The following is a 12,500-nucleotide window of genomic DNA, read 5'->3' as shown; positions in this document are numbered from 1 at the left end:
GCTTCAGGGAAAACACAGACCTAAACCTAATTGAAAATCTTTGGCGAGCCTGATAACTTGCTGTTAGCAAACTATCCTTTCAATGTGATAAATTCTGAGCTATTTTGAAAAAAGAAAAAAATAGAGTTTGACATTTTCATGGTTTTAACTTGAAGAAAGGGAGTTTTTCTTTATGACTTTGACTGCTGTAAGAGGAAATAATCCGTGTGGATTCAAAATATCCTTTGGTCTGGTCCCTCGGTATTATAAGACTCATATAGACATGTTGATGGACTGAGCCCCAGTCCACAATCAGCATCCTCAGACAATCACAAAAGGTGCCACAACGCTTTAATGTGATTCATAGCATTTGTCACTAGTGATGTTCGGAACGTCTGAGCTTGAAGCTGATTGATATAAATATCTGGTAAACAATATGAGACAAGTACATACAGTAAACAATAAACTGGAGCTCCAGCAGTGACTAGATGGAGTGAGAAACCCAAAGAAGGCAACCGGGGGCAACAATGACCACAAGTGCCTCTCGCTCCAAATCAGAGTCCATTCCTCACTGTGTTTTTGTCCTCAGTCGGACGGTACTTTCTCCTTCCAAGCTAGTTTGTCCATTTTCAATAAGCCATGTGGTCCATACTCTATATGGATCTATGGTGTTTTTTTTTCTTCTTCTTCTTCATAAAGCTCTCATGAAAAACAAATATACAATAGTTTTATAACAAGGACTCTTTTTCTTCAGAACTCTGTTCTGTTTTTCCTTGTTCACATTGTTGATCCATCAAATGTACCCTAATGGTTGCAGAAAACCTCTCGAATGATTGTCTTTTCAGAAAATACAGAATACATAGATTAACCAAACAAACGCGCTAAACACAGTCATTCTTACACACTCTTCACAGAGGAGAAAAGCACTATTTAAAATGCCTGCAATGCTTAATATTGAGCAAAAAACTCTGTCATTCAGACAGAACAAAATATACAAAAAAGAAAAAAACAAAAAAAAAGCAAAATATAAATAAACCAACAAAGAAAATCAAAGACTTGTCCTCAGGGTGGATGCTAGGAGGAGAGTTGTGTGTCAAACAAAGGAGGAGAAGCCCGCGGTAGGTGCCTGAGCGGCACAGCCCAGGCTGCTGGGGGGCCGGTAGAGGGTGCTGTGCTGGCTGGGGGGGTCGGAGGAGAGCAGCGAGGGGGTGGGAGTCCGGCTTCCCTTGGGCCTGAACAGATTGCCCTGGCCCGGGCCCTGGCACTGGGGCTGCGGGGATGGAGCGCTCTGGGGAAGGAGTGGAGGCAGAGGGGGCACTGGCGGTGGGTGCGGGCGGGTCTCCTGTTCCACGAGGGGCTCGGGCTGGGAGTAGCCGTACGCAGGAGGACGAGAGACGCCTTTCTGCTGCCGCCGCCAGGAGTTGTAGTAGGTGGGGTCGCTGATGTAGTGGTTGACGAAGGAGTGGGTCTTCTGTCGGCTCTGATCCATCTCGTACTCGCTGTCGCTTCCCTGCAAGAACGCAACAGTCAAACGTCAGAAGAGAGCGAGACACGCACACACACAAAAAAAGTCCTGACAGCTACATTTTCATCCACTCATAATCGAGGCTAATTCTATTTCTACTACTGAGCTGTTCGCTGACAAAGACACAATGCTGAATCACAGCACAGCAGGAAACCGCTACTCACAACTGTAAATCTATTAAGGCTTGGAACATCCAACAGGAGCAGACCATCATTTCTATTAGGAATCCGTCAAGTCGGCTCACCTATAGCTCCGTGGAGCACGGACGTGATAAGTGTACACAAGAGCATCCTGGAATTGGATAAAGATATTGTTTACAGGATTACTTTCTAGCTTTCTCGTAATATTAATCTCATACGTTATGAATGACTGTATGGGTGAATCTTTTATCGTACTGGCTCAGAAACAAAAACGGCAAAAAAAAAAAAAGAAAAAGAAAAAAAAGGACAGCAAATTACTCTTGAAGAGAACGTTAAGACTTTGCGTGCGTGACAAACGCTTACTCGTGCGCTAGTCCGTTGAGATACTGCAGCCTAGCAGATGTCGAAGGACCATTTGTTTGGACAAGTGACTGGTAAACAGTGGGAGGCTATGCAGAGGAAAAAGAATAACACCAGGTTGTGTCTCCGGGGAGAACACTGTTTGTTCGGCTCGAACAATGTTTTGACTGCAGGTAGCAGATAAATGAGCGGAGGTGCGGACGACGCTCGGAACAGCTCTTTTTGCCTTTTCCACCTTTCAGTTCCTCTTATCAGATTAAACCCTCATCTGTTTACCAATTCCGCACACCCCGTAATGAGCTGGGGCCAGCTAAATTAATAAATGAATACCTGCTAGAGAAACACTAATTAGTTTGGAAGACATTTTAGCACACAGGGGACACATGCAGTAGCTGAGCACCGTTTTCTTTCCTGAAAAGTCAGTAATAAAAGATTCAGAGATGTCAGCAGTGACTCGGATATGCTAATAGGGAATACTTAATTTCCAGATGATCCACTTGAGGCGGATTGTCAGGCAAAATTGCTTTAATTTATTGCAGGAAACACTGGCCCGCGGTCATAAAACTGTCTGCTTTTTAACTATAGCAAAGTGAGGTAAAATAATCTTTTTTGAAAAGGTTACAACTTTCCCCCGGAGAAATTTGTCACTTTGAGAAGCCGATAGAGCCGAATTTTTTACTTTTTAATACCCGTCCGCTTCCTGTTACAGACTGTAAGCCAGAGTTGCCACCAACCTGAGAGTCAGAAACCTCAGAGGGTTTTTCAGTCAAGCTGCTGCTTTCCGCCGGGATCAGGTCATTATATTTAGTGCTGACATCCTCATCCGAGTAGTGCAGGCTTCCAGGACTGGGTCTTGGAGGAGACCTAAGGAGATTGGGGAAGAAGAGCACAGATGAAACACTGAGTGTGTGATTTTACAGCTAAAATAAGACTCTGAAGCAAATGTGAGCAAACTACTTTAAAAAGAAAAGTCCTTTTCACCCTCTTCACAGCGCCACACAGGACATCTGGTTTTCAGTTTTCAGCTTTGAATGTTTTTAAAAAAACGCACAATAATGAGAGACTCAAAATAGTGTCGCAAACTATAAAAGGGAAAATGATCAACTATTTCAGAGAATGAGCAGAACAATGCATATTCTTGGAAGCCCTTAACAGAACGTTCAAGACAGATGACGTAATTCAAATCGCTGGAGTCGATCAGTTTTAAGTTAGCACAGGATCAGTGGCGCAACTACACATTATTCAGGTGGATGCAAAAACATAGATCGGCGCCCCCCCAACCCCCCCCCCCCCCCCCCCCCCCCGAGTTTTAACCTTTAACGTGAAGGTTAAAACTCGCTACATTTACCTCGTTATGTGCGCGAGGTGAAGGAGCGTAAGGCGCGCATTAGTGTACGGGAAAACATCATCGGCGCGCCGCCCCCTCCAGACGGGGTTTTGGCGCCCCCTCTGGTGCTGCGCCCCTATGCGTTGCATACCCTGCATACCCACTTTTTGCGCCACTGCACAGGATATGTTCAGCTAATTTAAACCTTCACAGACCCCCAAACAGAATCCTTCACAAAAGACTATTCACTTGCTCACGCATGTCATTTTGTAGTTATTCAACCTGAATGATTTGAAAAAAATGAGTCAGCGATGCAGAGTTCCTGTAGAAAAGCTCAATAATGAAAAACCAAGTAAAGTAAGAAAAGACTCCTTCATTTCTGCTGGATCCAGTCATTATGTTCATGAACTGAAGAAAGAGAAGCATCCAGATGTAATCGTTTTTTTCATTTCTTCTGAAGTAATGACTGCTCCTGTGCATAAGGTCTAAAATTGACCTGGACCATAAGAAAGTTGAAATGGGCCACTACCTTCACTTAACTGAGCTACGTCAGCGAGATTAAAATGGGAATTATGCCAAACAAGCAATAAAGACAACCTCTACTACTCTTATTGTTTTGCCTGAATCGTCCACTAAGACCTCAGTAGAATGTGTGAAGGTTCTCAAAAAGGTAAATAATAACCTTCCCTTTGAGACAAGAGTTTTCTTGGCTTGCTTAAAGTACCAGTGGTACAAAAACAAACATTTAAATGGAAAATGTTGAAAGTGGGGTTAGAAGAGACAAACAAACTGTGATGTAAAGTGAAATATTAATGCACAAAGCAGACAACCTTGACAATTTCTCAGATAAATCTTGAAATGTGCTGCGTTACACAAGCAGAAGCGACATTACTGCTTCCTTTTAACGGCCTTGAAACTGTTAAAACAACAAACACGTATAGATCTCCTTCAGGTTGGAGAGGATGGATGTGCGAGGGCGGACTCAGACGAGTTTCAGACATCAAAAAGATTCAGCCTCGTGAGTGGGAGCATCCTGAATCCCTTTGATCCCCTTTTCTGGCCTCCACGATCAAGGAGAACATGGCATATTAACCTGCATTTGAATGCACTGGCCACTACATTCCACGATAATGTGCACACTAATGTGCGCAAGTGCAACTGTTTTATCTGATTTGTGCATTTGCGGTGACAAGATGCAGACTGTTAGGCTGTAACAAAGGTCAACCGTCTGACCATGACCCGATGCCTCTACTCAACCTCCTCATGCTGCAGAGTCTGCGAAACCCCTCTTATCAAATGTTTAACTAAACATTACCAAACTGCCGGAGCACCAAAGTCCTGCTGACAGTAGTTTATGTTGGGATAACTCTCACAGCGCTGCAGCAAAGGCTAAAGGCCAAGGGAAAATAAGCAGCTCTGACCCAAAAGCACTCTTTGTCTCAAGCAGAGATGGGCAGACAAAGAGCATAGGCAGATGCTGTTGAATGCTGATCGGCTGGCATTGTGCTGTTCCCCTGTATAGCTTGCTGCTTCCCAAAACACTGAATATAAATGAGAAGAGAGGAAGGAGGCTCAGACTGACAGCACACAGAGGTACAATATAAATTCTTATCAGTATTCCAAGTGAAACTGACTATGCATAAGAAAAAGAGGGGGAAAAAATGTATTAAGTTTGAGAAGTGCAAATTTAAAAAAAAAAAAAAAGGTATAAAGGTTGTTAATTGAATGGTGCAACACGACATGTGTTATGTTTCCGAGCCAAACTATTCCATTTAGAAACCGTGACATAGTTTTAAAAACTGGATTTACTGAAACAAGAGAGACTTCCACATCTGTTTAAAACAGAATCACCATTTACCATGTATGGGTGATGACATGTCGCTTGGAATGTGCATCTGCTGTAAGCAGTAAACGGTTTTCTTGACTTGCAGGAAAACTGTAAGTCAATGGGATAATGTCGAATGTTTTTGGATAGAACATAAAAAGGATATGGGTGCACATTCCTAACTTATGAAAACACCTTAGTTCAGGGGTGCCTCTAGGGCTGGCATCCTGCATGTTTTAGTTCTCTCCCTGGTGGTTGTAACAACCTCCTCAGCAAGTCAGTGTTCCTCTTAGGCCTTCTAATGAGCCATCATTTGATGCAGGTGTGTAAAACCAGGGAGAGAACTAAAACATGCAGGATGCCGGACCTCGTGGACCGACTTTGGGCACCCCTGCCTTAGTTGAAAGTAATTTTACTAACAGGACAGAATTATGTTCGTTCACACAAAACATTCACTGATAGAAACACTTTTTGCGCCAGGATGATTAGAAAAATTTGAAACCTGGCTTCAAAGGACATAGTAACCCAAGGCACACATGCATGACACAATCCACTCTAATGTGATGACAGGTCACTATGCAAGAGTCGGCATCCAGAATACCGAGTCGACTGTGGCTGTTGTGAAAAAATGTGTTGTGTTAACCATGTTTTTAACTTATCTCTCCTCTGTCAGTACAAACTGACCGCTGTTATAAAGTTCTCCACATGTTTTCCAGTAGTCCAAATGAATGCTTTTAAATGACTTGCTAGCCTTCCAGCCTCCCAGCTGATGCACACTGGAGCCTTTCCTCACTACTTTCTTTTTGGGTGGCCATTGTGTTAAGAACAAATGCCCCTGTTTTGCATTGTATACGTGGCATAATTCATTAACTTTCAGCAAAGTTCTTGGCTGTCTTTTGGCTGTGTTCTTTCCATCGATCTTTTTAACCTGTTTCTTCACTGTAAACATACAAATGAGCACTTAGTGGAAGCTACAAACCCTTAACACAGTTGAAAAGTGCTCTTATAAATATGAGGATTTAGGTTATTTCAACAGAGAAAAAACAGCTTACCGGGTGTAGATGCCGTTTTTGCGGCAGAATGAGTTTTTCCCAGAAAGGCGTCTGTTGTTGAGCTCCAGGGCAGGGAAGCGTCCTTCATCCAGACGTACCATCTCTCCATGGGTCAGAGGAAGCGAGGTGCAGTTTGAGTGGTTGCCTAGAAGATTTTTTTTATGAAGATGACACTTTGTTTGCGTTGGGATGAACTCTCCAAAGGAAATATGCTACTCATATATTTTTTCAAAACAAGCAATTTTACGAATCACTTCTATTCTTTTGTAAGATATGCAAAAAAAAGCTAAAAAAAGGATAACATTATTAGATAATAATTAACTTTAGTTAAACAGATCATCCACAGTAAGACACAAATTCTAATGATTCTGTCCACATGCACTACTAACTACATGGACGACTAGATTATTTAAAGAAATAAGCTTTATTATGGCATAATTACCATACGTAATTACCAATGCAGATAAACTGGGTTTCTTAGAACAGTTGTGTCAATTAGGATAATTGACAATTGCGCAAATTTCCCTCTTGATGCGATGGCATAGGAGCTACTGGTGCTGTAGTTTTACAATTACTCTCCATCTAATTAATGGCCCCGGCATTAAGCCGCTGCCAAGCCATTTGTCGTGTTATTGATCCTCGCTGCAGTTCAAGTCGGACAATAATATTTGTCTACTTCAGCTCCCTTACCGATAACCTTTACTCTCATGTTTCTGTTGTCAGCCAGACAATGTAGGAAAATCAACATAATGGGTTTAATTGTGAGTGCCTCCGCACTCTTGTTCTATAAAATAGACTTCAGCCGGTGAATCATTAAGCTTCCGTTTCTCTGTAGACTTGTCCAAGATGAAGACCAATTCCGCCCCGCGGCTTAAGTTGCATGAGCACAATGAATGCGTGGCGGTCAGCTGCATTTCCTACCGTCCGTTTTCTTGGTGTACTTTTTACTCTGGCCTCGGATAATGAGGATGAAAACAAGGAGGAGGATGAAGATGAGGCCGACCAGAGCAATAACGACCAAGAACCACCACTCCTCGTAGAAAGGAGACACTTTCTGGGCTGAAAAAAACAAAAACAAAACAACCATTGAGAAGCAAAAACATTCAAGTAGACCCAATAAAATGCACAGGTTTAGTTAAAAAAAAGAGAAAAAAAACAGTATCACTGACAATTTCTTCCAGTAAATCAAACTAACAGCTGAAAATCATATTATGTTAAAAAACAATATGATGTGGTTCAAACATAATTTTCTATTAGTTTTGATGATTATGAAATACAACTAATAAACACCCCAAATTCGCTCAAATTAAGAAATTATCTAGGTAACACTAGAATATTTTAGTACAGGAATGTTGGCCAAAAACCATTGACTGATAGGTGCAGTTTTAAGCAGAATTTACCTGATATGGAAGGGGACGGGGCACTGGGGGAGCCATAGCCATAATCGTTGACCGCAATTACTCGAAAGTCATAGGTGACCCCTTCTCGAAGCATTTCCAGATTGAGCGTGTATGATGTCACTTCTTTGGGAATGTCTTTAATAAGAATATCCCACAATCCTTCATCTGTTTGGGCAAAAAGACATGTTTACAGAAACCGGTGGCGCATCGCACAGACTCAGGAAGGTGTGGTCGCTCACCAGAAGGTCTGGCCTCAATCACGTATCGCGTAATGGGCGCACGGCCTTGATCTCCACTTGTCCAATGCAGAGTGAGGGCAGAGCCATATCGTGAAATAAATGGCTCTCCAGGAGGACCGGGGGCTCCTTAGGAGGTAAAAATAGCCGGGCATCACGTCACAGATGTTCTTCAAAGGCTTTATTGCTTGACATGAGAGAGAGAAACCGGCGATACATAGCAGCCTTATCGGACAATACCTTCGCCAGGACCGGTAGTGATGTTGGCCTCCACTTCAGGGCCGTACGTGAGCGTTTTAGCCCGAATGCGGTAGTTGTAAGTGACGCCGTCTGCCAGGTCTTTGATCTTCATCCACAGAGGAGAGCTGCCCTTTACATCCACCGTCACTATCTTACTGACACCTGGAGTGCGAGGAGAGGAGTCTGTACAGGAAACACTAAGACTCTAGATACTGCTTTCAACAAATCACAGAAAACCAAGCTTTGAGCAAAGATCAGAAATAGTTACACAAGACCAAAAAGGCAACCAGGGACAAGAGTATTTGCATGGAAAGCAGAAAAATGTTTTATTTCCAGTAGCTCTTTAGTTGTCAAGAGAGAAACAGACCAAGAGATATTTATGTGTTTATTGCTTTGCTTGCTTCACTTTGTGCTCACTACCCAAGGGACGACAGCAGCTTTAGTTCGGCTTTCCTAGTCTGCTCTCAATTATTTGACAATCTGGTCAAGGAAACAACACTTAGCCAGCTATTAACCATGTTTCTCGCAGTAAAAGAGGAAGCTGTAGAGAGGCACACAAGAGCATTCCAGCGTAATTTATCAGCCTTGCCTTATACGTTACTGCAGGGTCTATACCCATCTGCAACAAATTAGAACACAAGCTTAAGCAGCATGATTTAAAAACGAAAATGGTTAAGAGAGGAGAGGTTGTAAATCACTGCCTGAGAGAGTCATCTGAGGAATGTCAAGAGAAGAGGAACGTTGTCAGGCTACAGGCGGATTTTCCTCACCGTCGACTGGAGTGCAGGGCTCATAAACCAGACGGTAGCCTTCGATGATGCCGTTGGCCTGCTTCGGCTCCCCCCAGGACACGTTCACCGAAGTTGTGGTCAGCTCGCTGAAGTGGATGTAGCTGGGAGCAGTGGGTGCTTTTGACAGAAGGATAAAATGTAATTACAGTCAGATCCCTCATTAGACTACAGTGACTCTCAAAAGGATTCCAGTCAATTCAACTTTTCCATATTTCGTCATGTCGCTCCCATAAACTCTCACCTAATTTACTTCAATTTCAATTTGAAGTCATAAAACGAACACAAAATAGTGCACAGTGGGAGGAAAAGAAGAGATGGTTGCCGTTTTTCTTTTCAAATTTGAAAAGTGTGGAGGTAATTCGTATTCAGTCCCTTTCCTCCAAGGCCTTAAAATAAAACCGAGAAAGACCAATTCCATTAAAACGTAACTTAATCAGTAAATAGTCCACTTGTGTATAATTTAAGCTCTGCATAAATACAGCCATTCTGGGAAGGAATGAAAGGCCTGTTAAGAGGAAAATAGAAAGGAAAAAGGCAACTGAGGCTATGGATACAGTTTAAACCAAAGTTAGGTTATAAGGCAATAACCTAAGCTTAAAATATCTAACATTCAATTTGTACCAAAAATGAAAAAAAAACAAAAACAAAAAAACAATGGAAACATCATGCTGTGGGGATGCTTTGCTGATTGGAAAAATAAATGAAGTAAGATTCAGGGTAATACTTGGAAAAAAGCATGTTTTCAAAGAACACCTTCGACCAGGACAATGACTTCAAACACACAACTGGAGCTACAATGAAATTGTTTAGATCAGACATGTCCAACTATTGTTTCTGGAGCCCTGTTGTCCTACAGTTGTCAGATGTTTCCCTCATCCAACACGTTTGAATAAAATGGCTGATTTGTATCCTCAGCATGCAGTCAAGTTCCACAGAGTCCTACTGAGATTTTTTTTTTTTATCTGTAAAGCATTTTGAAAACCACCATATTCCATCAGATTTGGGTTTGTGGATGGAATGAGACAAAAAAACGAAAAAGAATACCTTCACAAGTGTTGCAAAAGTATCGCACTGTTCTCTGAACAAATGTAAGCCATTCCAAAGTACATATATATTTTCATAACATGTAATTGATGGCATCGCAAAAACAAATTTTGATTATTTTTCATGTAATTTATCATTAAGGACTTATTACTTTAAACAAGTCTCTCCGTTTGCTTTAAGCATTTTAAACAGCAACACGACTTTATTTATAATGAAAAGAAGTTGAATTGCACCGAAGGGAAGACTGAAAACACCACGAGACGAAACAAAGAGACACAAGAACAGCAGAAAATATTCAGCTGTTGTTTCTCTTAAGGTATTCTACTAGATTAAGCATATTGATTTATCATCTGGATAAAGGAGTCTGTGACTGGAAAAAGTCGACTGCGGCTTAGAAAATCAGCCTCCGACCTTGAAGAAGAGCTGTGAGAATTCTGCCTGCTGAGCCAACCCCGATTCAGCTGAGTGTCAGGATTTAGCCGCAATTCAGCATAAGGAATGAAAGATCACAAAAGCTTGTATTGGCTGTGTTCCCAGTCCTCAGTGGTGAAAAGAGCCAAAATTCCAGACAGTGTTTTAAAGTTCTCAGCACTTTCTAACCTTTATGAATGTCATAACTTTCAAAGGGCACAAAAGAATCATTCTGACTGTAAACATTCTCTTTTTTTTTTTTTGCTGAAACCCCACAGGAGGGAATCTAACTTGCTTCTAAGCAAAGACGTAAAATTGTGGCCAGAATCTAATCAGCACCCATCATTCTTGATAGTCCTTTTTTCATGTTACTCTACTGTTCCTCACTGTGGAGTGCCCTGAAATAATAGGCAAAAAGCCTCTGATCTCTCATGCTATTCCTCAAGAGACGACACTAAACTGCTTAAAAAAATAATAGCATAAAGCTTCCTGCTGAATTCAAGCAGTGGCTGAGTTTGCAGAGTTCCAGAAACTCAAAAACTCCCATGAACTGACTTTAAAGTCATCTATTATTCTCTTTATAGGCTTCTTCTGGGACTACATCATATAACCCACATGAGAACCCTACACAGTGTCTAGATCTGGAGAGTGGGGTATCACTGAGTGCAAAAAACATTTGCAAAGTTAGCATTGGGTTGGAAACGTATGAGGCTGCAAAGTGGAGCAGGGTGCTGAAAAAAAAAAAGGCTTGGCACCAAAATAAATGCCGGTGGTCTATTGAATAATCTTATCCGCATTTGCACCTGCTTGCTGAGTGCGCCCTCTGGTGGGCAGGGAGCGTGGCCCATCCCCTGCAGCATTGAAGGCTGCCACGCTGATCATGTAGGTGGTGTAGCCTGTCAGGTTTTTAAGCTTCACCCCGAGCTCTGGCAGGAACAGAGTTCGCAGGCGCTCCGTCTCGTTCTGGAGCTGAAACTCCCAGAAGTAGATCTGCGGACAGAGTCATCGCATGGCTTTTTTGCGGGACAGACAAATACTGGAGGCATAATTGAAAGCGCACGCAATCCTGATACCTTGTAACCCTGTATGTCTCCGTTCTGAGCATCCAGAGGAGGCGGGTCCCAGGTAACGTCCAGCTGAGTAGCTGTTGAAGACTGGACCACCACGTTTTGAGGAGGAGCGGTTGGGACTGGAGGGAAAAAGGGAGAAAACGTTCAACGATAAGCTGCTTTTGTTTGTTTAAAACCTGAGGAATAATAACTGGAAGTAAAACTGGGTGCAAACTGAGAAATTAACCCTACCCGCCTCTCCGACAAACACTTCCTGCGGTGCACTGCTTGGACCCTCCCCAACCGCATTATACACGCTGAGTCGGATCTCGTAGCGCTTGTGTTTGTTCAAGTCTAACATGGAAGAATGCAATGCGGCATTGTAATCGAGGACTTAGAGATGAAAAAGCAAAAAACTGAAAATAAAAATCCAGGAGAAACACCCATTCACACAAATGCCACGGCGAGATAAGATCACACCCAACACAGAGAGCACAGCGGTTCAGAAATATAATGCAAACTGATCAAAAGACGTGGAAGCATGTGGGAAGACTTGCCAGTGATTAAAAAGAAGGAAACCATGCTGAAATAATGACAGGGCAGCTGGCAGAGATTAAAGTCTCACACACATACACACACACACACACCCACACACACACACACACACACACACACACACACACACACATAAATAAGAAAAAGCGGTGGCTACAGCTGAGTGGGAGGATGCTGCTGACTATTGCTGTAAATAACACAAATCCACGACTTTGTGGGAATAATATTCACTAAATGGTATTTAAGCTAAAGGACAGTGATGGGAAATCCACAAGGGGCAATGTAAGACTTACTGTCGAGTTCATACTGGGTTAAAGAGGATTCTGTCAAGTTTCTGATGCTGTATGGAGCTGGGAGGTCGGACGCAAAATAGGAAATATTGGGAGATACGAGAATTTAATCATTATTATTATTTATCTTTTTTAAAAAGACAGATGCAAAAAAGCATGTCAGTAATATTATTAGAGCTTACATGTGAAATCAGCCCAGCTTGCAGAAGGACTGTTTACTGTGCGGACAGAGAAGCTGCGAAGGCGATCGTAGTGCAACTCCCTGTACCTGACTCT

The 12,500-nt window shown here is 42.4% G+C and overlaps 1 protein-coding gene across 4 annotated transcripts in view; it reads right to left on the bottom strand.

Moving 5' to 3' along the window:
• Nucleotides 1–313: 313 nt before the first annotated feature.
• Nucleotides 314–12,500, bottom strand: part of LOC103468816 (protein sidekick-2-like) — a 105,936-nt gene continuing 93,749 nt past the window's right edge. For 2 of the 4 annotated variants that reach the window (XM_008416144.3, XM_017306307.2), the window contains 10 exons: nucleotides 12,407–12,500; nucleotides 12,228–12,284; nucleotides 11,632–11,733; nucleotides 11,404–11,519; nucleotides 11,134–11,320; nucleotides 8,855–8,992; nucleotides 8,085–8,267; nucleotides 7,848–7,973; nucleotides 7,609–7,773; nucleotides 6,751–7,267 (listed from right to left, as the gene is read on the bottom strand). The exon at nucleotides 12,407–12,500 is cut by the window's right edge and continues 42 nt beyond it. In XM_008416144.3, coding sequence (XP_008414366.2) covers nucleotides 7,113–7,267; nucleotides 7,609–7,773; nucleotides 7,848–7,973; nucleotides 8,085–8,267; nucleotides 8,855–8,992; nucleotides 11,134–11,320; nucleotides 11,404–11,519; nucleotides 11,632–11,733; nucleotides 12,228–12,284; nucleotides 12,407–12,500 — 1,323 coding nt within the window. In that variant the 3' untranslated portion in view covers nucleotides 6,751–7,112. Of the gene's footprint in view, nucleotides 1,490–2,738; nucleotides 2,869–6,208; nucleotides 6,354–6,750; nucleotides 7,268–7,608; nucleotides 7,774–7,847; nucleotides 7,974–8,084; nucleotides 8,268–8,854; nucleotides 8,993–11,133; nucleotides 11,321–11,403; nucleotides 11,520–11,631; nucleotides 11,734–12,227; nucleotides 12,285–12,406 lie in introns of those variants that run through there. The other 2 variants (XM_017306305.2, XM_081610068.1) reach the window with 2 other exon arrangements.

Source organism: Poecilia reticulata, chromosome 8, assembly GCF_904066995.2.
Source record: "Poecilia reticulata chromosome 8, P_reticulata-male-v2, whole genome shotgun sequence".
Classification (NCBI taxonomy): Eukaryota; Metazoa; Chordata; class Actinopteri; order Cyprinodontiformes; family Poeciliidae; genus Poecilia; species Poecilia reticulata.
The sequence above is the reverse complement of the archived record's forward strand: the minus strand, read 5'-3'. Positions and strand labels throughout refer to the sequence as shown.